The sequence below is a fragment of the Sphaerodactylus townsendi genome, linkage group LG01 (assembly GCF_021028975.2).
Source record: "Sphaerodactylus townsendi isolate TG3544 linkage group LG01, MPM_Stown_v2.3, whole genome shotgun sequence".
Lineage (NCBI taxonomy): Eukaryota > Metazoa > Chordata > Lepidosauria > Squamata > Sphaerodactylidae > Sphaerodactylus > Sphaerodactylus townsendi.
In genome coordinates, this window is record NC_059425.1 from 113242516 (window position 1) to 113268597 (window position 26082).

The 26082-nt window shown below is 39.3% G+C and overlaps 1 protein-coding gene across 10 annotated transcripts in view; it reads right to left on the reverse strand.

Moving 5' to 3' along the window:
• Nucleotides 1-1307: 1307 nt before the first annotated feature.
• Nucleotides 1308-26082, reverse strand: part of NCOA7 (nuclear receptor coactivator 7) — a 69235-nt gene continuing 44460 nt past the window's right edge. For 8 of the 10 annotated variants that reach the window (XM_048491253.1, XM_048491244.1, XM_048491297.1 and 5 more), the window contains 8 exons: nucleotides 24056-25095; nucleotides 18694-18862; nucleotides 12168-12315; nucleotides 8469-8612; nucleotides 7223-7375; nucleotides 5979-6074; nucleotides 4352-4425; nucleotides 1308-3789 (listed from right to left, as the gene is read on the reverse strand). In XM_048491253.1, coding sequence (XP_048347210.1) covers nucleotides 3654-3789; nucleotides 4352-4425; nucleotides 5979-6074; nucleotides 7223-7375; nucleotides 8469-8612; nucleotides 12168-12315; nucleotides 18694-18862; nucleotides 24056-25095 — 1960 coding nt within the window. In that variant the 3' untranslated portion in view covers nucleotides 1308-3653. Of the gene's footprint in view, nucleotides 3790-4351; nucleotides 4426-5978; nucleotides 6075-7222; nucleotides 7376-8468; nucleotides 8613-9346; nucleotides 9508-12167; nucleotides 12316-18693; nucleotides 18863-24055; nucleotides 25096-26082 lie in introns of those variants that run through there. The other 2 variants (XM_048491307.1, XM_048491316.1) reach the window with 2 other exon arrangements.

Here is a 26082-nt window from a genome sequence, read left to right on the forward strand (position 1 = left end):
TCAGACTAGTGTTTTACTTGGGAAATGACAAATACAGAAGAAAAGAAATTGTGCTAATAGTGAGGCGAGATGTACCATGTTTCCCCGAATATAAGACAGTGTCTTATATTAATTTTTGCTCCCAAAGATGTGCTATGTCTTATTTTTAGGGGATGTCTTATTTTTCCTGTGTTCTGTTTGTCGGGCATGCTTCCAAACAAAAACTTTGCTATGTCTTACTTTCGGGGGATGCCTTATATTTCACACGTCAGCAAAACCTCTACTATGTCTTATTTTTCGGGGATGTCTTATATTAGGGGAAACAGGGTAGCACAAAAAAATTGGTATAATGCATAACCTGACTAATATCAATATGAAAAATACCAGACTTTGTAGAAAGGCAATAAATATAACCATCATTCAAGTTTATACCCTAACTACAGATGCTGATGAGGAAGAAATTGAAAGCTTTTACGCAAATGTCCAGGAAAAAATTTAAACAAGATGTGCTGATAATCATAGCTGACTGGAACATAGCAGTAGGAAACAAAGCAGAATCAAATATTACTGGCAGATTTGTACTAGGAGAATAAAATGAAGGAGAGAAACACAATTCTGTGAAAACAGCAATTTTTTCATTGGGAACACATCTTTCAGGCAACGAAACTGACAGTTGTATACTCAGAAAATGACCAATAAAGAAACCAAATAAATTACATTATCAGAAGGAGAAGATGGAGGAGCTCTATTCTCACTGCTAACAAAAGACAGGAGCTGACTGTATCGAAAATTAGAATAAGGCTGAAGAAAAATACCAAAATATACAAAGCACCAAAATACAATTTTGCAAATAATAGATATGCATTACTAAGTTCAAGTGAACATGAACTGGAAGATCTATGGGTTGAAACCAGAGATATTGTCAAGAAAGAATACACAAAGACTATTCCTATAGCCAAAAGCAATGCAAGTATTGATGGATGGTAGATGGAATACTTAAAATTGCAGGAGAGAGAGCGCAGCAAAAATAAAATGTGACAGAACCAGAAGTCTAAATGCAGTGTTCCAGCAACTGGTATGTAGTGATAAAGGCCTTTCCCCAAATTTCCAAATGCCATTATAAAACAGTTGCCTTCTTTTCTACTTCTGTCCTCACTGTACCATGAACATTTTGATTAAGGGAATCCCACAGCATTTCTAAAACCCATATAGTTCCTCAAAAATAACCCAGAGTTGTGAATTACATAAAACAGTCACATCTGATTTTAGTTTTCTCCGATTTCCATAATCTTTCCTCAGTGGGGAAAAAAAACCTTAAATTAAACATATGAATGCATAAATTCCTTTATTGAAAATATTGCAATAGCACTGCATTACACATATTAAATATCCATAGGTTTGAATTTTGGTTGGACAACACTGTTTGAATACACAACACAAACATTTCAGATATACTCTGACAAATATATAATGGAATAAGCTGCAGGTAACAGTAGTGAAATATATCAAATATCTAAAAACCTTTTGTTTGCTGTTGGCAAGAGTCTTGTTACAGGCAAATTACCTTTTAAGGAGTATCCTGGTATGTCTCCAAGATGTTACACTAATAGCGACTCATACATTACAGGGACATTCTCTCAGAATAGTACCACCAGTGGTCAAGAGTTTTCAGTGGGGAAAAAAAGTATAAATGCATCGTGCCCCGTGTTAAATATCCTAGTTCTGTTTTTCACATGATAAATTGTCTACAAGGATGCTAATTATTTGTAGGGAACTATGTGTGTACTTTGCCATGTGCCATCAGATAAAATGTATGCATGCATTTTTATTTACTAAAATGTACATTTTGCAGCAAGCTTCAAATGCTGCATTTTTTCACAGCATGTACAATCAGTAGTAGATGTGTGTGTTCACATACATAGTTGTTTACAGGAAGCACTATTCATGTAAAAATCATGTGAAAAACAACTTTGCAGATTGTATCTAATGCAGGGACCAATCCATACAAAGAACCTTGTGTGCTGAGAGATGATTTCAAAGAAAAGCTATGTGTTCTCTTTCATTTCTGCAGATAAAAAAATAGGGAAACATGATAAATGACAGTTTTCAACACTGTCTTTGTAAATTAGGCCCAGTTGTACAGGTCACATAGAATAACACAGAGAGAATTGGACAATATAAACATATCCATTCCTAAATCAAATCTGGATTTTTTTTATGGACTCTATAGCTTAGCTGTATATATCAATTGGCAGCCATGTTATTCTTGATGGAAATGACTTGCTGGAGAGCACCATCTTTATCAATCTGCACCCTTAATAGGACAGTTACAGGGTACAAAGTGATATATACAGTGTACTTTTAGACTGAGTCTGAGTCTCATCCTTCTTAAGCAAAATATCAAGGTAATATAAATTTTTCAGGAATTCATAACATTATCTTTTTAATTACTTTTATAACTGGAACATTTTTATGAGAGGCAAGTAGCCAAAACCAATACTTGTTTAAATTAATGTGGCTTAATTCTTTTTACAGCATTCAATAATGTGAATTCAGATCCAGTGTTCTCCTTCAACAAATGCACACAAGGTAGGATACATGCAAAATTGGATACTGCATTACTCTAATCATTTATCCTTCCAAGAGATGATTACAAGAATGCAGTATTCATGTGTGGACAGAGTATAAATGTCATTTTAAAAAATAACCAAAAAAAAGTGATTGTTAAAGAAAGCCAATCACTGGGTTCAAATGCTAGTCAGGAAAAAAAATAACATTCTTTTAAAAAATGGCTACTCTAGTCTGTTGTGGTATTATAACATTTTTCTTTATCAACATTTCAAGTAATATGTAGGGGCATGTTCATTTTACATCCCATGACCACATATTTCTGAGAAGTACCTCTGCTGATAAGAGGTTTTTTTGCCCTTGATAACCAGTGAAAAGAATCTGTCTCCATGTGTCAACACAACCAAATATATATTTGATGATGAGTACGACCAATATTCCTATCTCAATCCAGAATTATGCACTCAGTGTTTCTGTCCCCAGCCCTAAAATAATTAGGGTAAATCAACAAAAATGTTTCATTTACAAAATTAAAAAAACTAGCAAAATATAAAAATAGGAAATCAAAACTATTCATCACTGCCATTTAAGATCTCTGTCAAAATTAATCTTTCTAGCAAATATTTCTGAGACTTGAAATGTTAAAACAAAACAACATGTCTACTGCATTTCAGAATAATGTACTATACAAATAATAAATATATATATTTATTTATATATATAAAAAGTTCCCTTTACGTGCTGGGTATATAAGTTCAACTGACTACTACTTTAACATGGAAAACACTTTATGCCATAGAATTCAGTAATGAACTGTTCCTTTTTTTTTTTTTTTTTGGTTTCCACTTATCTGAATAAAAATACACATGGAATGTACTATACAGTTGTTGTTTTTTTACAAATACAGAAGAAATTAAACTGCTTTAAAAGCACATGTCATAAATGCCTTCTATAAGCATCTTGCATCTTTATAGGAGCAATGTCAGCACTGGAATAAGATTGTTGTAGTAGTAATCTATTTTTTTGTAAGGGGAGGATGAAATGTATTGTGAGGCAGCCTACATCCCAATTTTCAGAGTCATAGGCTTTTTAAGGCAGCAGGTACTTCATTCAAATGTCCACACTTCTACATCCTGGATAACAAAGTCTTCTTTTTTAGATAAGATGTCATTATTGAATGTACTACAACAGTTGCTCCGACCATGATACAAATCAGCATCTAGCCATAAACCAAATCTGCCACTGAAAAAAAAAAGACAGTTAGCTGAATGCTTTGTTTGTTCAGTTATAACCGTAAAATATTGGACATGGCCAACCAAAGTTAACTGTTTCAATTCCATTTATTTCAATGCACAATGTCTAACTTGTCCCCACTGAAATACAGAATGTAAAAACTCATAACTCAGGTGGAATTGTTTCCCTTGATTTTAAACCAGAGCTGATGTTCACTGACATAAATCTAAAAATACATCTATTTGAAACAAGAGTCCTTACTCACAGATATCTAGACATCAAAGTAGGAATCTAGACATCCTTGCACATGCAAGGAAATTATATATAATTCCTTTTTGGTTTCTCTAGTGTTTCTTTGTCCACAGTCCAAAGCAGATATATGTGCATTCGTAAAAGAATCATACACAGCTGACGTCTTGTTATGATGTTGGAGATGTCAGGCTATTTTTAAAAACAAACACCACTTTAACTCTCTAATAAGGGGGAATGACTGCTTGGAAAATGTCTAACGAGTTCCAGTTGCATATACAGTCTTATCTATTTAGTACATCACTAGAGTTTAATAACTTACTCTCCCCCTCCAAGGTCTAATGAAGTTACATCTCCATTGATAAAATAGGTGTTGTCTCCACTCCATTTGAAAACCTAAAGGAACAAGATACAGCTTCAGTAAGAAAAATATGAGACAGTGTTAAGACAATATTTGTTGGTTTCAGCCCACAACATGCCAAAGATGGCTTTCTTGCTTCCCTGTTCCTCTTGTATTTATTATTTTAAAAGTTTGCATACTGTCTCACTGATATATTCCGACGAATAATTAATATATAATGAAATGTAATGATAAATCTACTTGTTTATAATTATTTTATTACATCTCATTGCTGTCCCCAGAACTTTCCTCAGAGTTAGAGTTTTTAAGGTGCTCCACTGTGCTTTAGTACAAAATAGTCCAAGTAGTGTGCAAATTTTAGTTTTTACTTATGCTGAATAAAGATGAGCAAAATACATAAGTAGCCTGAATAGAGAGAGGAGAAAAATCAATTTACAGCTAGCGCCTTAACCAGGGTCTGCAACCTGTGGCTCTCCAGATGTTCATGGACTACAAATCACATCAGCCCCTGCCAGCATGGCCAATTGGCAGCGGCTGGTGGGAATTGTAGTCTGGAGACTACATCTGGAGAGCCACAGGTTGCAGACCCCTGGCTTTGACCATCTGCCACAGCTGACAGCCTTATGGAAGGCCTAATTAAAAATTTCCTCTGGTCTAACACTGAATTGCTCTCCCCACCCACCTACTTTCTTTGTACTCTGCACTGCACTGCACTGCACTGTAATAGTTGTATGCAAAGACACCCCTGATCCTTCGACAAAAAATTTGAACAGATGTAACTTTTGATCAGGCCAAAACGAATTCCCGTTTCCTTGAAATAAGAGATAGCAAGAAGAAAGCTTTTTATCATTCTTTTGCCAAGCTCTCATCCACACAATCGTTTCAGGAGATAATCTACAAAGAGGGAGACATTTGACATATATGTGATGGGGATAAAGGACTGCAAAAGGGTTTTTGAGGGCCCAGTAGGCTAAGCTGCCCATAAAACATTTCATACACACAAAAACAATCGAGAAAAAAGTAGCTGTAATAGCGACCCTTGGGAACAGCCTGGTGCAAAGGCCAGCATCTTGAAGGGAAAATCCACAGAAATTAACACCTTCCACTCAGGATTGGGCACAGGCACCTTTGGACCCTTGCCTATGATCAACATTTTGGGGAGGAGGGGAAGAACTTTTTTTGGATGTTTTGGATGTTTTTTTTCAAAAGCACTGTTTGTTAGTTACATGGAGGAAGGGTAAATTCATTTTATTTAAAGTGAATTGCTCTTCTCTGGCCAGAATATTATTATTTACTTAACAAAAATTTTTCTTTGCCTTTCTGCCCTCACAAGGGTTATCAAGGGCCATTACATTAATAGTAAATGTGATGATGTTCTGGTGTGCTTTTCTCTTCTGCCTTACTGATGTTTCTACCATCTATCTGGTCTTACAGCAAAATCTCAAACTGTATGTATACAATGGCTCCCCCTAAGAGTCTTCGCAGATCCTCCTGCCTGTTTATTACTGTTTTGAAATACTGTATTTGCAAGTCTCATTCATTTTTCAGATAAGCATAAAGACATTGAAGGTGTCGCAATGCACCATACCTTGAAAAGAGGGTTAAACGTGTATAGGAAAGTTTCTCCTGTGCCATAATAGTGATCACTAAACTTGAAAGGATGCGTTGCGTAAGCCCCAAATATCTGAAAAAACAAAAATAACCATTATACTGAGGAGGAAAGAGAAAAGGCAACTTTGAATGCAGAAATCCTTTGAAAATGCATGAATAGTAAAAGTGCAATCCACTGGAGGAGAGGGTAACTGCTACTTATGCTAGTGTAAAGGGTGCAAACACCACTGCCAAGATATGCCAACAAAAGAGCATGGTGTGGCAATGCCCAGACACAACAGTGAACATCTGGCACAGAGGCTGGCACCAAAGAGGGTATGCCTAGGGATGGAACTGGCATTGATTGCTCCCCCTCCCCTCCCCTGAGCCTTTTCAGGATAGGAATGCCCACATTTGGCAGTGCATAGTTATGATGGCAAAAACTTAGAAACAGGCTAGCATTTCTGGTCTTTGAGGATTGGGGTATGCCTCTGTTCTAGTGGTGGCTGCGGTGCAGCAAGCCGCTTAGTAGCTGTCTCAGCTGTGCCATTGCTGTGCCTTCCTTGGCGCAGCTCTCTCGCTCTCTCGCTTTCCCACCTTGCCCCTCATGATTTGCAGCTCCTAGAATCAACTTTGACAAGGATGGCACATCCTGCATGTTCTTTGAACATCCAAGATCCTGGTAGTATATCTCTTCAAGACAACTGAGGAACTAAACAAAACAGTCAGGTGGCTGATCTCAGCTGTCCAGCCAGGGAGTCTTTTTAGTTATCTTTGTTGATACTCTTTAATCAAATGTGTTTACCTGTGGAATGATATTATGTTTTAATAAAGCTTCTAAATTTTATCCCAAGTAGGGCTTCTTAACTGGGGCAAGTTGAAAAGCCTGGGTTACATTAGCAAGATTACTAGTGTACTGAGTTTTCTTTCCAACTGGGAACACGGCCCAGCAATCTTGCTTTTTGGTGTGTATTTACTGTGCTGCAGGGAATTTTAAAGAGAAAGTAACATAAGCACACTTTCTGCATTGGAAACTCTCAGATTACTATTTTTGCCATGTGGAGGCCCCCAATACTAACAATAATCTTCTATATTTTATTAAGCATGGTTATTAATCCAGCCCTTCTCCTGGAAGTAGGCCATATTTTGATTTACACTACGTGGGCATACTGGCACACCTCTATCTGCACTCACAAAGGGATTCATCAGTAATTAAACTAACAATTTTACTTAGTTCCTAACCTGATTGTCCATATCTTTGACAACAAGAAGGACTGGACTATCAAGAGACGCCGATTTACGATAAAGTGTTTTCAGACTAGTTCCATGCTCCTGTGTGCTGTACACAAGCCTCCAAGGATACCCCTGAACCCTTGCTGGCAGGCATCGGGCAAGCTAGAAGTAAAAGAAAAATCTACAAGTTAAAACACAACCATGTTGCTCATACCAAATATGTCACTGGAAAAAACCTGTCCGGCAAGAGAAATAAGTGGTCTCACCCATATTTGGTGAAGTTGTGTTTCTATATAAGAAAGGGAGGCAGTTCATCTTAAACTCAAGAGGCATGTGAAGAATACTTAGATCAGGATCTGATCTCTTTAGTAATCCATTCAATATTGCTAAGTGCCACAGTACTATCCAGTGCACAAAAAATACTTAAACAGTTTCTGTCCAGTGAACTTACAGTCCAGTGGACACTCCACGGACAAGATGGTAGTTTTTCCAGCTCTGCATTGTCTTTTCTGAGATACTCTGACCAGAACAACACACAGTATCCCAATAAGACTGCACCATAAATCTATGTAGGGGAGGGGGCATGGCTCAGCGGTAGAGCATCTACTTGCCCTGCAGAAGGTCCCAGGTTCAGTCCCTGGTATCTCCAGTTTAAAGGATGAAGTAGTAGGTGGTGTGAACAGCTTCTACCAGAGCCTCTAGAAAGCCACTGCCAGTCTCAGCAGACAATACTGACTCTGATGAACTAATGGTCTGATTCACTACATGGCAGCGTCATGCGAATCATTATACTATTGGCTGTTTCATCTTCAGTCCTTTTCCTAACAATCTTTCCTGATAAAAGTTCCATCTTCTCGCTGCTGCGGCACACTGGGTTGATATTTTTTATTGAACTATCCAGTACAACTCCAAGGTCTCTCTCCCTGTCAGTTTCAACAAGTTTAGACCTCATTAGTATGTTCTCTTCATAAATAGGAATTGTCTTGGTCCTGGCTTGCATCTGCTTGTGAAAGCTACATTTCTTGATGCTTGAAACAGTTGGCCTATCCATGATTCTGAAAAACGGGTACGTACCTAAAGATTCCTATTATGGCCTATACTGAAATAAAAATTACTGTTAGAACTGTGAGAAGGAAAAAGATCCTTTGACTTCTGTGCACAGAGGAAAAGACAGGATACAAATGTTTAATTTTCAAAAAAGAAAGAATGGTTATTTCATCCAAAACTAGCAAGGTTTGGATGAAATCAAGTCTACCTGCTCTATGTGCATATTTTCTAGCAGAGCACTCTGGTTTTTCAACACAGGCAATGCATCATCATTATCATCATCCTCTTCACCATCTTCTTCACAATAGCTGCAAATGCTCTGCCGGCGTTTTGCTTCTTCTACAGTGATAATCTAAACAAAACAGATACGAAGGCATTGTAAACAAAACATGGTAGACTGATGGTATTTTCATAATTTAGGTCAGTCCTAGTTGTGACAGATTACTTTCTTTATAAAGGTGGAAAAAAATTACCCAACCATGAGAACAAAAGACTGTACCTTAAACTGGAGCACACTAGGTAGGTTTTGAAGTTTGATGACCCAAATGAAGGGAGTCTGCAAAGCACTTTGTGCATTTAAAAAACTACAGGTAAAAGACAACACCACTGCTTATTCATTCTGAGATTAAGGTGGGAAGGGTGAGTATGAAAGATATGTAAAAACTTCTCATCCTTTGTAATGAAGTTTGAGAAAAGAAGGACAAAAAAGGGCAGAAAAAATATAGATTTACAGCTCTCTGAATCCATATGTCAAGACTCCAAATGGCCAAGAAGGAGCCATGGTTACAAAATAAACAATAGACCAAAATAAGTGCATCACACACTTCACTGACTACAACACTGTGCTGTGATGTTCACAAAAATAATATGTAGAACGTTTTTCAAAATATAACTAAATTTCACTGTGATTACTGGAACTAAACAGATTTGTTAACATCAACTACCCAGTATGAAGAACCCTACTATTTATCCAAACGGTGACTCTGTGTATCTTCCACGTGCTTCAAATAAATGGGCTATGCTGATAACAGAACAAAAGTCAGAGATCACTAGAGCTTACAAAAAGTGATTTAAAAAGCAACCTACCTGCACAGTGGGTTCTTGGTGAGGTCTGGCACTGTATATTATTTGAAAATTCAAGGGTATTTGCTGAACTTTCATTCTTAGGACTTTTTTTCCCTGTCACTACCGCCATCAGCTCCCTCACCACGAATGAAGTTGTTTCTTTCTAGCATGAGCTGTGAAACAGTCAATACTTCCTTGTAGTATTCACTTTCGTTTTCTACACTAAACTGCACAGGAAGGCTTAGCAACAGTCTCAGCACAAAAGAATGTTCTTTGAAATGTGCTAGGAGTCAAAGGCCTGTGGTAGCTAAGTGAGGACATTTTATTTACACATTGGGAGATAAAAGCCCATTTGGTAATGGCTTTGGTTTAGCATCTTTAAGGAAACCAACTCCCAAGATTTCTAGGAAAACACACTTCAGCCAGACCCTGGGATTCTGTCTCTCACACCCCTTCTCTGCAAGTACATTTCCTCCCCAAGCTGTACTGATCAAACACCCATTAACAGCCAATTGCTACCAGCATGGTAACTGTCACATTCTTTCCTGATCTCATTTACCTTCAGCCTTTAAAATTCGTGCTTTGAAGGCTTAGTGCAAAGGCTAGTGATTGATAAGCTTAACTGGGGATAGCCCAGGGGAAAACGTCTACCTTCCAGAAATGTTAATTTGCTCAAAGAGAAATATGTATGTGTTTATACAATCCTGGAAAACTTCTCATATTGCAAAGATTAAAGTGCAGAGATTTTAGCAAGTCTTAGGAACTACTCTGCAAATTAGTACCACATATTTTATCATTGTCTTTCTAAACTTTGTGTTACACTTACTCATTTTTATCTTTTAGATATATCTAGCTTCTTTAATTTAAGCTTCTACATAATCACATACCACAAGTGCTTAGGTGCCCCAAAATGGTACTGACTTTAATAGATGTGGCAAGTTAGGAACCTGCAAGAAACTTGTGGGGAAGTGCACCCCTTCCCCCCTTTGCTCCCTTCCCTTTCCTCTCTTCTCTAATGAACTTGTATCTCTTTCTCACCCACGCATCTTCTTTTATTTTCCCTGCCTCTCTTTCTCCTCTTCCATCTCTATCAATATTTTAAAATGTTTTTAACCCCACCCCACTATTGTCAGCGAAGCAGCCAGTCTGCCACAGATAGGTCAGAAACAGATAGGTCTGCTGTGGTTCCCAGACACCACCCCCTCTCAGCGAAGCAGTCCAGTCCACTGTGGCTCCTGTTCACACGCACACACATCAGTGATGTAAGCCAGGTGCACCGTGGCTCCCAGCCACTCCACACTCAAGCTGTAAGCAACACAGCTAGGTCTGCCACAGCTCCCATCACCAACGTAGCCAACCCCTCCCCATCATCAGCGAAGCATCATCAGCGAAGCAGGCAGTTCCACTGTGGCTCCCATCCAGCCCCCTCCCATGCACCAGGTGAGAATTTACCCCCCCCACCAATGTATTTTTTTAACCAATTACAGATTTTTCTACAAAGCGGGGGGGGGGGGGGTCTCCCCAAGTTTAGGGTAAAATCTTCTTTTTCTCCACGTGGCCAGATCTGCTGATCCACAGATCTACCAATGCTTGAGAAGGATATACTTTAAGTAATGAGTATCTCACACCAAAATGAGGGAAGTGTGAGATGCTCAGCACCTAAAATGGACAGTTACAGATCCAGCCTCATCTTCTTCCCCTCCTGAACCACTTCTCACCAAAAATGCTCTCTAACGTGGGGACTTTTAAGTCAGGTTTTGTAATATCATATATAAAATGAGGTAACACATTCTCAGAGGCTGACAATTCCTAAAACATACACTTATCAGTATATAATGTGTCCAAACCCTTATATATAGAACAGTAAAAAAAAATTAAATTGTGCTAGATGGCAGGTAACATTTTATGGGTCACAAATGGAAAAAAAAATTGGGACCAATAAAATTGGGCCCCCTGACCCAAACTTTATGAAACTCGGGGGTTCATGTAAGAAGAGGCACCTGCAGCTCCACATCAAATTTGGTGTCTCTACCATAAATCCTCTTCCCCCCAGAGCCTTGCAAAGGTTTCTCATGGGTTTCAATATAACTCCGTGGTGGCGAACCTTTGGCACTCCAGACGTTATGGACTACAATTGGCCATACTGGCAGGGGCTGATGGGGATTGTAGTCCATAACGTCTGGAGTGCCAAAGGTTCTCCACCACTGATATAACTGTTCTGGAATTTTAAAGAATTTTAAAGAGCTATTTGATTGGAGCAAAAACATGCTTTAAAACATTTGGCTATTTTGAATATTGCTTTTTAAAGCTCCATTCAAATGGTATCTTTTTCAGTTTGGCATATTAGACATCAGTTCGAGCCCCCGAATTGACGATGGACCTCTGGTTTAGGAATGATCATTAACTAGGCTAAATTCTACTATATTCCAATGGTACTGAACATTTTTGTGTGGAATATGAATCCTCTTTTTGCCATGTATAAAAGTAGTTTTATCCAATAATAAAATATTTGGTATAGAACTAATTTAAGAAAATTGATTTTGTATTTATAAAATAGGAAAATTGTTGAAAGCAAGTGTCCGAAACCATGAGGATAGCGTGTTGAAAAGCAGCTGGAGGACTGAAATAGGTTTTCCAATAGTGTCTGGTTTTCAATGCCGTCTCAATATATTACCCTTGTGTTTCGAAAGTTCTTTCTGTAACTAAGGGGACTAGTATCCAAACAACCTCAGCTAACAGAAGATTATAATCATCAGAGAGATTCTTAGAGGCCTGGTAGCATGCTTGGGGTCACCCCTACAATTATCTCAGTGATTCGGGTCTAAAATGCAAAAGCACTTACCTCCCAGCTTTTTGTTGAGGGCTCACTGAAGAAGTTGTCTATCATATCAAGTTCCTCCTTTTCCACCACCACAAAACCCTGTTCCTTAGCATCTTTGCCATACACTTCTGGTGACCACTGTACAAAAAATGTATACAGATGGTCTACCCTGTAGAACAAAAGAAAAAGAATAGTGCTGAATTTCCTAGAACACCTATTTTAGAAATATATACATTTCACTACGTTATTTAAAAGGTTACCATTGTGGAAGGGAAGATTTACACATTCACAATGCAGAAGCTGCTAGTGTGGTGGTGGTTTCTATTTAGCTTCATCACAACATCATTTCTCCATAACACTTACAGCAAAACAGAATCTTATAGAAGAACCCACTTTGCATGATAAAAAAAACACTTGCTCCATGTACAAAGTTACTCTAAAGATGCACTATTGGTTTCTAGCAGACTGCTGAGTAAGAAAGGTAGCATTGTAGGAAACATGCACCTATTCAACCGAGAGAATTCAAATCGAAAAGGGTATTGTACCCACATGGGGATGCCAGAATTGTACCCACATGGGGATTCCCCAGAATTGCAGCTCATCTTTAGAATACAGATATCAGTCACCCTGAAGAAAATGGAGGTTGGGGGGGGGGGATTCTAAGACATTGTACCCAAGTCCCTGTCCTCCCCAGGTTCCATCCCCAAATCTCCAGGAGATTCCCAATATGGATCTGGAAACCCAACCCCCCCCCCCCCCCCCGGCCACCCAGTTATTCCCTACTGGTGGCCAGGAGGACCTGGCAAACCTATTTCCACATCACTTTGAATACAGAACACACAAGAACAAGGAAGTTGCACTACACTGTGAAGACTGGGCAAGCTTGCAGGTCTTAAACACTTCCGGCATGACAACACAGAGACCATTTGTAACGTGTAGCTCTAGATTTAAGAACTTTTTCCCTAAAGCTATCAACTTTAGGACCTGACATCTCCAGCATTTTCTGCTTCCTGACAGAAATAAATTATATGAGTTGCATCATGTTTAAATAAATGTGTCAGCCACACAGCCTGGGAAAGAATTCTGATCCCTGACCTCATATGCACATAACAGTTGTATTCCTTCTTGTAGCCTAGTGGATTTTTAAAAAAAATCTGAAATTTTAAAAAGGAAACACATACTCTCCTACCAGCCATTAGTACTAGGTTTGACACTTCAAAGAGTTTTAAAGTTCTACTTTTAACACTTGATCTTTTGCACATCTGACATCACCCCTTTAGCATTTCATGTTTAGACATTACTTGATGAGAGCACAGCATGTCTTGAGTTCGCATGCATGCTTCAAACTCTTTCCACACAGAACAGAATGCTTCAAAGAGTTATATTGTGGCTATTTGAATGTCAGATGTCATATAATAATTGGACTAGTAAAAATGGTTTGGAGCAAACAAATTACAAAGATTATAAGATCTTGTAAGGTCTCTCTAGGAATCAGAAAATGTTACATTGGGATTCATTATGTAATATGTACTTAATATAATGGTGGATTGTAACATATACTTCCTCACTCACAGAGGCCCTGCAGGGCTGAGCCAGGGAGGGCTGAGGGCCCAGCTAATGGCTGCTGAAACACCAAGGCACACCCCACTCACTCACACCAACTTTTCAGGCAAATCCTGTCAGGAAAATGTACACTGCCACCTTTTTGAGGGAAAATTGAACTCTAAGAGGCTTCTTAACAGTAAAACCAAACAATTTATTTATAGGCTTTTCTTCTCAATTTGATGGTACAGAGAGGTTTTAAGCATTTATTTTTCTTAGGCAGAGACTTTTTAAATGTTTCATTCAGATCTTAGTAGTTTTGCTTTAGCTGTTCACAAAAAGGCTGTTTCAGTTTCAGATATACTTTCATACACTTCTTTAAGCCCTTCTGGATAAACTTTTCCATCATGGTCCTGAATTAAATCCTAAACCACCCACCCTTTACTCCTTAGGGTTTCACACTGGGCTGGGACAAAGCAAGCTCTGGGGTTTTTCTAAAATTTAAAAAGGACATGTACAAGAAATGGAAAAGGATGAAAATCATCAAAGACGAATTCAAACAAATAAGCAGGATGTGTAGGGAGAAAGTCAGAAAAGCTAAAGCTCACAATGAGCTGAGGCCTGCCAGAAAGGTTTTTAAAAAGTATTTTTTGGTCATGTCCATAGCAAAAGGAAGAAAAATGATAGGATAGAGTCACTGCATGGAGGAGATGGCAAAATACTAATAGGGGATGGAGAAAAGGAAGAACTACTCAACACTTTCTTTGCCTCAGTCTTTTCCCAAAAAGGAAATGGTGCTCATCTAGCTGTCAGGATGATGTTGTTGGGAGGGGAAAATGTTTGGGAGTGCTTTTGCTTTTGCAGGTGCATCACTATCTACTGGCTCTGGTCTTGGAGTTCTGCAGCTGGGAAGGGCCTCCAGGCTGGACACTTCTGCCTCTCTCTGTTCCCATGTCGGGGGTGGGGATTATGCTATCCATATTATCAACTTTTCGCCAGAACTGTCTTCTCCCATCCCTCATATGTCTTCAATAAAATCCTTGAAAACCTACAAGCGTTTTATTGTCTGAGCGGGGAACTGACATTAAGACAGTTCTGCATTATTCATGTTTCCAACTTCATGTTTCAATCGCCAGCTGAAGTTGCGAACACCTTATCGGTGATCATGGCTTTTGACCAGCCCCCCACCCCACCCCGGCAACCCTACTCTTTTAGATTACATAGCATAATTGACGCGAGAGCCACCCGACGTGGAAGCTGTTGCAACAGATGTTGAACAGTTGAACCTCAGCAAAACCAAGGGTCAGGCTGTTAGCAAGGACAGTCGTGGTTCCGAGGTTGGGTCAACAACCACTACTGAACTGCTACTGGTGGACCTCCAGCGGAGAACTGGTGGAATCCAGGTCCCAGGACTCACCCTGGGCACACAGTCAGAGGACTCTTACAACCCTGACAGAGAGTCCTTGGAATATCCTACAGAGACTTAGACTTTTTTGCTGGGGGGGAGTACGCCCCCAGGTCTTCTTGGAAACATGCATTGAGCGTAGGAAAAGCACAGTGTGGCTTACCAGACCAGTGGAATTAACCTGTGACTACGACTCGGACTCAGGCTCTGAACCCTTGAGGGCACCAGACACTCTGTGGCAGAAGGCCAATTGGTAGAGAAAAGAGAGAGACAAATATAAGACCAAGATTTTCTGCTTGTGCCGCGAAATGGAACTGCTTCAAGCCCGGGCCGAAGCAGCAGAATCAGCCCACCCACAGACTGGGAAGCAACCAAATTGCCCCCGCACACTTTCAGTTTGGCACTCAGACGAAGGGGGCCGTGCTCCCTCTACCCGTAACACAGTGCCCCCCCACCTCAATTCGTGGGATCAAGGATTTCTGGGGCTCCTGGAGGGGTCCCACCTGCTCCATTGCAACTGATAGTGGCAGCACTCTGATCTCTGAGTGCCAAAACTCACAAAAAACTGTACTCCCATATTAGGAAACCCATTACATAATTTTGTTTGCCCCCAAACGCTCTGGCACATACCCTTGCAGGTAAGCATACTCCAGGTTGGGAACCACTCAGCTATTGTGAAGCAATTTGTCCGCTCACACAGTGTGCCTATGAACCTCTAAAACTTCTCTGTTTCTCAGGTTCAGCATACGCATAGGCCAGGGCATCACAAGCCATATTTTTGACTCCTTAAATTGTAGAGCTTTGACAATTTCCCCTCTCAGGTCCTTTATCTCACTCATAGGGATATCACAGACAGGGCAGCCCAGCCCCCTTCAACAACAGGCCCTCATTCACATGGAATTATTGAAATTGGGGCTCAAACACTATTTGAGTCAAACACTGCCACCATTTATTCAGATCCCATAATACCTATAAAGATGGGGATATTAACTTCTCTGTGTGTTTCATTCTTTAAGACATGCAGTTCATATAGTCAAAAAACAAAGAAGTTAACGTTTATTTATGGTTTGAAATAACACTTAAGGAAGTAAAGTAGACGTAAGAAAGTAAGGTCAATCACTTAAACATCAGTTTTACCATCATGGTTTTGGAAAGAAGTTCCACTAATCTATTTTAACCTCGTGGTTACCATTTTTTTTTACTCAGTTGTGAAACAGTTTCAAGACACATACAGTGTTACTGTTGTGGGATAACAATTTGAAGCAAATGTAATCTGTTATCCTCTCACATTCTGACCTAAGGATCATCCCCCAAACAAAATTAGCCCTATTTTGACTTAGTGCCCTTATTCTGCAATCCTATGCATAGTTACTCCAATCTAAAATCAAAGGACTTGCCTTGCACAATTTCAGCAGCTTAACTTAATGCCTTTCATCAAGATAATTAGTTGAAATACATAACACCACTGCCAATCAAAATGAGCAAGCAACCTTGATTGCCAGTGTTTTTCCACTCTTGCAGTACTACAAACAGAGCTGTAAGTTTGACCCAGGGTCACTGACAATAGATTTGTAACAGAAACAAGCCACTTTTTATTTACTGATCCAAAACAATGGGATGGAGCAGGTTTGACATGACACAAGAACTGCAGTGACTAAAACATTAAACAGCTCTAACATATCATTTTGTGACCATTTTATTTCTCCATAACCTTTTTTACTACAAGAGTTTAATATTTTTCTTCATTGAAACCCATTCCTTCATGCTTACAGTAAGAATTCCAGGATATTATTAAAAGTTCTAGAGTCAACCCTTTCAATCATATCAGCAAAGGAGGAGTAGATCAGAAACAGAGCACATGCTTTGCACGCAGAATATTCCACATTCAATCTTTGTTACCTTCCAGTGAAAAATTCAAAGCAGGACATTTTGGTCAGATCTTTTTCTGCATGACATAGTGGAGTGCTGCCCTCTGTCAGAACACTTTGCTAAGTAGACCAGTGGTATAACTCCATACAAGGCAGCTTCATATGTTGGTCCCACAGAGAAATATTATAAGCAAATTAAGTTATACTACAGAAGCATTTACTGCATCTTGTGTTATTCCATTCCAGTCTTGCACAGATACTGAGAATTTGCTCCTGAAATTATTTGATGATTACGTGGATGGATAGAGAGGAAGGGAACAACTGGAAACCATCACACATGTGGATCGCTGGGATTAGATGCGCTCCATCCGTACATCTGACTCCTGAAAGAACTATGCCAGTTGTCCATATTCATTCTCTATTCTCTAAAATTGCCTTCATCTTATAAATAGTAGTGCCAGTTCACCTATATACCAATGTATTATAAGCAACTGCAACTACTTAAAAAATTACCAACCTGACATTCTTCAGCGACATCACGTGTGCACGAAATGACACAAGGGCTTTTTTAATTCCAGAGCTGTTCCCCATTATAAGATATACAGGCGTTTTAATGAAGGACCTTCTGCCCAGTTAACTGATACAAAGGCATAACTGGGTCAAAATGAACATTCTGCAGGGCAACAAAATCCCCTTATAAAGTGCACCTCTAATGATTATAGCTTCTCATGTTATTTGCAAAAGATAACGACTCCTTCCATTTCACAATCACAATGCAACTGTGTCCAAGTAATTGATTAACTCATGGTCATTGTCTGGATTCGCAAAACAACATACGCTTTAAGAGCACTTGCTACATATCCAAAGTCACATAGAGGATAAAAATGTTCAGCAAAAGCAGCTAAGAACTATGACTGTGACATATTGCAAGAATGTGCAAATGAAGCAATATAGATACCTGCCTAGTCAATCAGAAAGTTTTCAAGTTATATGATTTCACTTGTATACTGGGAATTCTACCACAAAGCATAGTATGTATGCCAGTTTTACAATGCAATTATAGGACTTTAGATAGAAAGAAAGGAGCTGCAGCAGTGGTTCATTTTAAACACTTGGTTGTATCCAGTCATTTCCAAGTATTAGGATCTCCTAAGCTTTGGAAGGGAATCTAGGATGTTTTCTTCTCAAGTTCTACACCATCTGAAAAACCCTTTCTGCTTTGACTTCCCAGGAAATACTGAAGGGAAATTTGCAGGTGTTCCTTGCTGGTTCCTTATATAATTTAGCTCCCACAAGGCAACATTTTTAGAAATAAGAAGCTTTTTCAGACTTCACATTAAGTCTTTTCTTTTTCCAGTACCACCCTTAACTAGGGCTCTGTAGTGCTAGCATCTGCCGCTTGCATAAACTTAAAAATTTAAAAGAAAGCTTCATGGAGGTGGGGAGAAGGAAGCAATTGTGACACTTGTCACTAACTATCTCAAACAATAGCTTATGGGCTGCTGACAATTGCACAATCACATCCTTGACAGCAAGCTCAATAAACTGAACGTGCTATCAAGGAGACACCAGAATGACTATTACAATCCATATCAGTACTACAAGAAAACATAACAACAGTCATGGGAAAATGCAGTATCTCTCTCCCTACAAACAAACAGAAGTAGGCTGTTGCAAGGAACAGATTTTACCAGTTAAGAGAAATGTGAACTAAAGAAGACCTCAGTCTTACCGCTCTCGTGGAACAGCAAACCAGTACTCTGGTTGCTTCCTTCTTTTACCATATTGCTGGGCCATGGTGGTGCTTTGAGAAGCAAATGACTTCCTCATAGGTTTGCCCACTTTGATACACAAAAACATTGGAGGGGTCTTGCTTTTTTCCTCTTTTGAAGGAAGCATATCTGAATCCAAGAAAAAGGAGACCATGTAGTCACAGGATAGCAAAGAGAACGTAAAAGTCACAGTTTAATTTTCAAACAGATTTGGAAATTTCTGTTGCAGTTTTCTTCCATGATGCATCCTAGGGAATTGATATAATTGCTTAACAGCCCAATCCAATTGGGGTAGAGTAGTAGAGCAGCCAAGGACAGCACTGCCTCCAATGAGGCAATCAGTGGAATGGGCACAGGGCGGGAGAAGGAAAAAAAAATTCCTTTCCCCCATAAAAGCCCATTGCATAGAATGACTTACACCACACTTTCCAGTGGCACAAGTTTGTGCTACTAGGAGGGGACGTTCCCAGCCTGAAAGTACATTGGAAGCTGACTAATATTGGTTCCACCTTTGGGAATGCCCCCACCCCCTGATGCCAGCCCAGGCATTTGCAGTGGAGGTCCATCACCACAGAAACTAGCTTCTGAGTTTGCCTGCTATTCAGCCATGCAGTGGCCCAATGTCGATGTAAGTGACCCAATGCCAACATCCATGCCACTTTTCACAGTGTAGTGGGCAGGGAGGTCAGCATAGGGCTCACACCACTTCCAATACAGCTTCATACACACACCCCTAGACAGCACTGTTAATATAACAGGAGTGGTGTTTTTACTGAAGAGATTCACTTTTTGAGCTGGATTTCAAAATACTTAATGGAATCCGAATACCATTTTTTTTCCTGGCACATTCCTTCATATCACTGTATTCAAGTCATGGAAAACACCCAGCCATCTGCACACTAGTTTCCACCTGAAGAAGTACCAGAAATTTCAGCAAGAAAAACATTAGAACCACATGTCGAATACATTTATTCATTAAATCTGAAAACAGAAGTCAATATACATCTAGTTACCTGAGAGGAGAACAAATTTCTTCCAAATGATAAAGTGGTAGCTTCTTCATGCAAGGTTTTTAAAAAATATATTCTAAACAATTATAATTATTCTAATACTTAACTCCTCTTTGTTGCTGTTCTCTGAGGGGAAAGTACCATGGAACTATCTATTTTTTTTAATAAATATAATCAGAACAGAAAAAAGAAAAGAATCAAAATAAATGTTAGAATTGTATCAGAAAACTAGGTAGAAATAAAATTGCACATACAATATACACAATAATCTAATAAGAAATAGACAATTATAATAGCGTTATTGCCAACAGCAAATGATATAACGAACATGAAATAATGCTTATTGTAATAATCTACCAAAAATCATAAATACTTGATTCAGTATATGATACACCTGATAATGATATTAGACAATGTTATAATATAAATTAGAATAAAGAAGACTGGTAAGTGATTATTATTATCGGTTTCTAAGAATAATGATCATAAATTAAACATTGAATACACATATTATTGTCATCTATATTTATGTCTTCTTCCCTTTAGACCCTTTTTAAATATTTATCATGGGGATTATTATCATGATAATTATTAATAGTTTATGCACATCTGGAAATTAAAACTCATCTAAAATGCAGTTGCGAGGCTGCTTACGGAAGCAACCAGTAGAGACCATATAACACCGGTCCTGGAATATCTACACTAGCTGCCCGTCGAGTACCAGATCATCTTCAAAGTTCTGCTGTTAACCCATAAGGCCAAAAGCGGCCTTGGACCCACATACTCGCAGGACCGCATCTCCCAATATTGCCCTCAGAGACCTCTCTGCTCGGCGGAGGTGAATCTACTGGTGGTCCCAAGCCCAACAGATAGACAGCTGGCTGTAACAAGGGCCAGGGTCATTACAGCCCTAGCCCTCGCCTGGTGGAACATGCTGCCAAGTAACATTAGGGCCCTGTGGAGTATGACCCAATTCTGCAGGGCCTGTAAAATGGAGCTGTTCAGCCAGGCCTTTCCATCAAGCCAGTCGGATGTGTCCCGATTACAAAAGCCTACCATGGGAAAAACAATATGTCTAGCCATCTGGGGTTTTAGCTAGATTGTTTTTATGGTTTTATGATTTGTTTTTATTGATGGTTATTTATAGTTTTTTTTAAATGAATTTTATGTATGACTAGCGGGGCCTGGCCACACGTTGCTGTGGCAACTGTCCTTCTCATCATAGTCCACAACCCACACAGATGTCCATGCAGGTCCAATGATCCCCAGCATGGCCTTTTGGGGTGGTCAAATGGAATCCATCTTTCCCTTTTCAATTCACATTGTTATATGGTGCTGTCTTGTTTTTTTAGTATAAGGTAACCCTTTCCATTCCACAACAGAACTGTCCAGAGGGCAAATCCCACTGTCCATGAGGCTGGTTGACATGCACAGTCCTGGCTTGGGTAAGGCAGAACTGGGGCAAGCAGGCTGTCCCAGTCAGGCAGCAGAGGCAGGGTAGTGAGGCGCTCAGATCGAGGCCAGCTCCCTGGGTTCTTAAAGGGCCACGTGCAAAAGAAGCGGAGCCAGTAGTGTTGGTTCGCCCCCACCCTGCGGATTTTCTTAGAAGAACAAGGCAAACTCCAGTTCGCTTTTAGTAAAAGAGGGCTGTGGCGAACAGTGGTGAGGGAGTGGGTAAGTGGTGGTTGGATGCGAGGGAGGGCAGAGTGAGGTGTATGAGGATGAGCTGGATGTGTATGAGAATATGTGTGTTGGGGGTAGCAGTGGGTGAGGCACAGAGAAGAAAGTTACCTGCGAGTGAGGGGGGGGATTCCACCTGACGTCTCACACGGCGAAGTGTGTATGTGTTTCACTTCCACTCGTATTACCTACCAGTATTACCTATTTACTGTTTTCAATGCTCATCTGTGGCCATCTGTGCAAACATTGTAAGGGCATACCAACCCCTCAGGCCACAGACATGCTGCACGAACATTCTAAGGGTGACAGTTAAGCACAACCAGCTTCATGGCCTGGTGCGCCAGGAAAAAGACGTTTTATCTGACTCAGGTATTGAATTTCAGCAATGTGAATATCCAAAAACCTGCCCGCATTGGAAAGGCACATTGAGTGAAAATTTGAAAGCAATCCATCTAGTGGTTTCGGAGTTAGAGCATGACTCACAAACGGGCGGTTTTAGGCTTTATGCCATTGTAAGCCACCCTGAGTCCCTTGGGGTAGGGTTGGGTATAAAAATAATTAAATACATTTCAGCAATCTCCTTCTCAACTATCATTTTAAAGGATAATATAAATAATATGCTTTCCATTGATCTTGATTGGTCTCTTATTCACCAAGTCAATTAGTTTTGTCATTACTGCATATTCAACAAGCTGTGACGCTATCTGAATTCCCCTCTCTGGCCAAGAGCACACTGTTTTCTCCAGCCAAGACAAATATCAGAGTTGTTTCAGGATTGCTGCATGCACTGTCAACATAGCCAACTTGAAGAACAGCAGTTGGAAGAAAAAGCAAGCAAGTGGCGCATTCCTAGTTCACAAATTTGCAAGATTATGACTGGGCTATTGTGGTTTCAGGGCATATGCTGAGAACACAACCATGCCAGGTCATACTTTCCCTCCCCTCTTTTTTTAAAGAAGCTGGAGACGCTCCAACCTCAGTGCAGACAACATCACTATGTGCTTCTTCTGTAATACTGTGAGTGAAATTCCTATTGATAGCTTAGAAATGGCAGTTCCCATGGTTGACCTAAAGAATACCAGTGTCATCATGCAGAGGCAAACCACTGTCAAAGTTCTCTTGCCTTGGAAACCCCATCAGGGATCACCATAATTTGTTTACAAGTTGATAGCAAAAAAAAGAGCACAATATCTACACAGAAAATCAAGTGTGAAGTGCCATCTGCAGCAAACAAATTTAGTGCTTATTCTGAGGCAAGGTTTTCACTTGTATTTCGGAAAGCAAGACCTGACCCTGGAAACAGTATCTTTCATGTCAAACAGTCACTGGTTTTTTTCCACTGCATATGAATGTTAATTAATAAGGAATCAAGTAAAGTATGTCCTCATAGTTACTAGAATTTCTTAGAATCTTGGAGGGGATTAAAGAGGATGATAAATAAAGAGAAGTTGGCAAAAGTTGGAATGTAATCTCCATATGTAAAGACTGTGTACTTAGGAATGCTACCTGCTGGGGAGCGGGGGGGGGGGGGGGCTGTTGCGCTCTTTGCTGCTGGTGTCTTAAAAATGTCTGGTTGACCACTATAGAAAGTGAAAAGCTGGGCATCATGGTCATAGCTGACCTACAATGCCAAAAACCATGGACCACCCTTGGATGCGTCACCATACCAAATAAATCTGGGATGGATTACCACCTCTAAAAGGTTGAGACCCACTGGTTTACTGCTTGCTTTACATCTATTAAAAAAACAAAGGCACAATTCTGGGCACTCAAAGGGATCTTTCAAGATCTCTCAAGCTACGATCTCTCAAGCTACTTTACAGATTATTATGGTAAAAACAACAACATGAACCAGTCTGAATTTCTTGGAAGTAGCATGGGATAAAAACGTAATAGGTAGATTAAAAAGGATGCAGGAAAAGCCTACACTTTGTACAATATACTGCTGCCTCTAGTAAAAAAAAAAAAGACAGAACTATGTTAGATGGATCAATGTACTAAATCAAGTACTTGTGATCTATATACCCTGTATTTGAAAATATACTATTAAGGGGAAATGTGGCATTAGAACAAGCACAAAATTTATACATTTCAATCTAGAGTTCTTTGTTTTATCTCCTACTTATCTGCACCCTCAAGACTTTCCTACTTCTCACTATTCTTTTACATGGGTAGGGAAGTGAATGTAGATACTTGCTGGCAGAAATGCATCATATGTATACTGGAGTATACTATCAAAAACCAATACTTAAAAAACAGAACAGAAATGGAATAGCAGCAGAGCATGCTGTAGTGGTTAAGAGCAGTGGACTCTAATTTGGTGAACTGGATTTATTTCCCTGCTCCTACACATGAAGCCTGCTGGGTGACCTTGGGCTGGCCACAGTTTTTTCAGAACTCTCTCAGCCCCACCTACCTTGCAAGGTTTCTGTTTTGGGAGAGAAAAGAAAGGAATTTGTAAACCACTTTGAAACTCCTTATAGAAGAGAAAGGTGGGGTACAAATCCAAACTCTTTTCTTCTAGTACTATTAAAATATCTATGCTGAAATTAGACTAAAGTGAAAGGAAGATAAATTCAGTTATTTGAGAAACTAGTGGCTATTTCTCTTATCAAGTTTAAAGGAGGCCTACCTTCAATTGGCACTTGGATTCTCTGCAGCAGCCACAGCCTGATTTCAGATTTATTATCCAGATCAATTTCTCGACAGTCCTTTCTGTCTAGATGAGATGCCAATGAAGATGATCTCGATCCTTCATGCTCCTTTTTTTCAGGCACTGCTGAGCCAACTTTTAGCAATGGCTCGGTCCTTTCAACAGAATATGAATCAGGTTCTACCTTTTTGCTTGTAAAATCTTCATTGGTTTGGGAATGAGATGAACTAAGCATGAGGTCTATACCTAACTGTTTGTTATTCTGCTCTTCTCTGAGTTTAGCCTTACATGAATCATCCGGAGGTTTTGACTCATCTTTATTCAGGTAAAATTCAATAAGCTTGTCTTTATTCAACTCCTGCTTTGCATCCAGAGTAGTTTCTACATTACTTGTTGGTGAACTGCTGCCTTTGTTTATTTCAGGTACTACATCTAGCTTTTCACAGGACTCTAAATCAATGACCTCTTTAGGGATAACCTCATGTTTTGTCTCTGATAAATCTAATTCTGATTGTTCACAGTTGCCTTTATTTGTTGCTCGTGGCTGAATTTCCTCAGTCAGTTTACCATCAGTGACCTTTATCGGTCCTACATCTCTAATGTCTCCTCTGCCATCAGTCCAAGATGAATCAGGTTCTTCAAGTTCAACAAAACCATTTTCATCCAAAAGGTAATTATCTTTGGCTAGATCCAGTGTAATCTCATGTCCAGAACATTCTTTAGTGAACTTCTCTAAAGGCACCCCTTTTGAAAGATCAGCAGTGATGGAGTCCTTGGATGGTTCTAGTGACATTAAGGAAGACTTTTCAAAAGGTTTAAGAAGTTCGAAATCTATAGGATTCTCCTTGTCTGGAGGCTTTATCCGTTTAGAATTCAAGGTGACCAAGTTGTTTACTTTTGGTTGCCTCTTCTCCTTGTTCAAGGCTTTAAATTTGCTGAAAGGATTGATATCCTTCTCAGAGGAAAGATCTTCCCATTCACCAGGCCTGTACAGAGGACAAAGATCCTTTGGTATGTCGCTGTCACGAAAAACGATGGATATATATGGAGTGTTAAAAAGAGGAGGAAAAAAAACAAAATGAGAACTAAAACACAAGATGGAAAAAAGAACGTTCAACTAAAATACACTGAAAGAATAATAATAAAAATTAAACTGTCTTCAGTCAAAATAAAATACAACTGAAATAAATGATTATGGAGATGAAAGAGTGATACAACCAACAATTTCTGTATTGAAAAACATACTGTAAAAGTGGATAAATGGCTGTGTCATTTGATGTTCTGTAAACATTTTTAAGGGTGCAGGGAAAAAACCACAGAATCAGTCTTGTAAAACTGCAACAAAGGGGGTAATGGAACAGTCATATAATCTTATCAAATCTTCCCATCCATAGTGGATTCTAATCCACTAACAGCATATAATTCCTGTCTCCTCTATTCAGAAGAATAGAAATTTAGATCCAAATTTTCAAAACCGTGATTCGGCTCAAAATTAATAGGAAATCGTGATGTCTAGAATGCAAATATGTTTGGGGGCGTTAACACTTGGCATCTCTGAACTGAAAATATAGCTTTATGGGATTACAAAATGTATTATTTCAATCATGCCAAAGCAATCATCATTAATAAAATCCTGGCAAGCAATACTGTGTATCACCCAACCTTGTATTCATCAAATACATGAAAACTTATTCACATCTGAAATACCACTTTTGGTTTGGAGATCAATGAAGAACTTCAAATACATAGGGAGTATCATTATACAGTATCCGCAACTCCTATACTTTTCAGTACAATGTTCTAATATTCTAAGTTATCATTGATCACATATACATTCATCAGAAGCTTCAATAAAGGAGCAATAAGGAATTTATAGTCACAAAAGCCCAAAAATTTAGAAAATTCAAGGACATCAGGCCTAGTTATCTGCCAGCACACACCAGGGCCCTTTATATGGCAGTTCTCATACTGACTACCCTGTATCATTTATTGTACAGATACAGTCG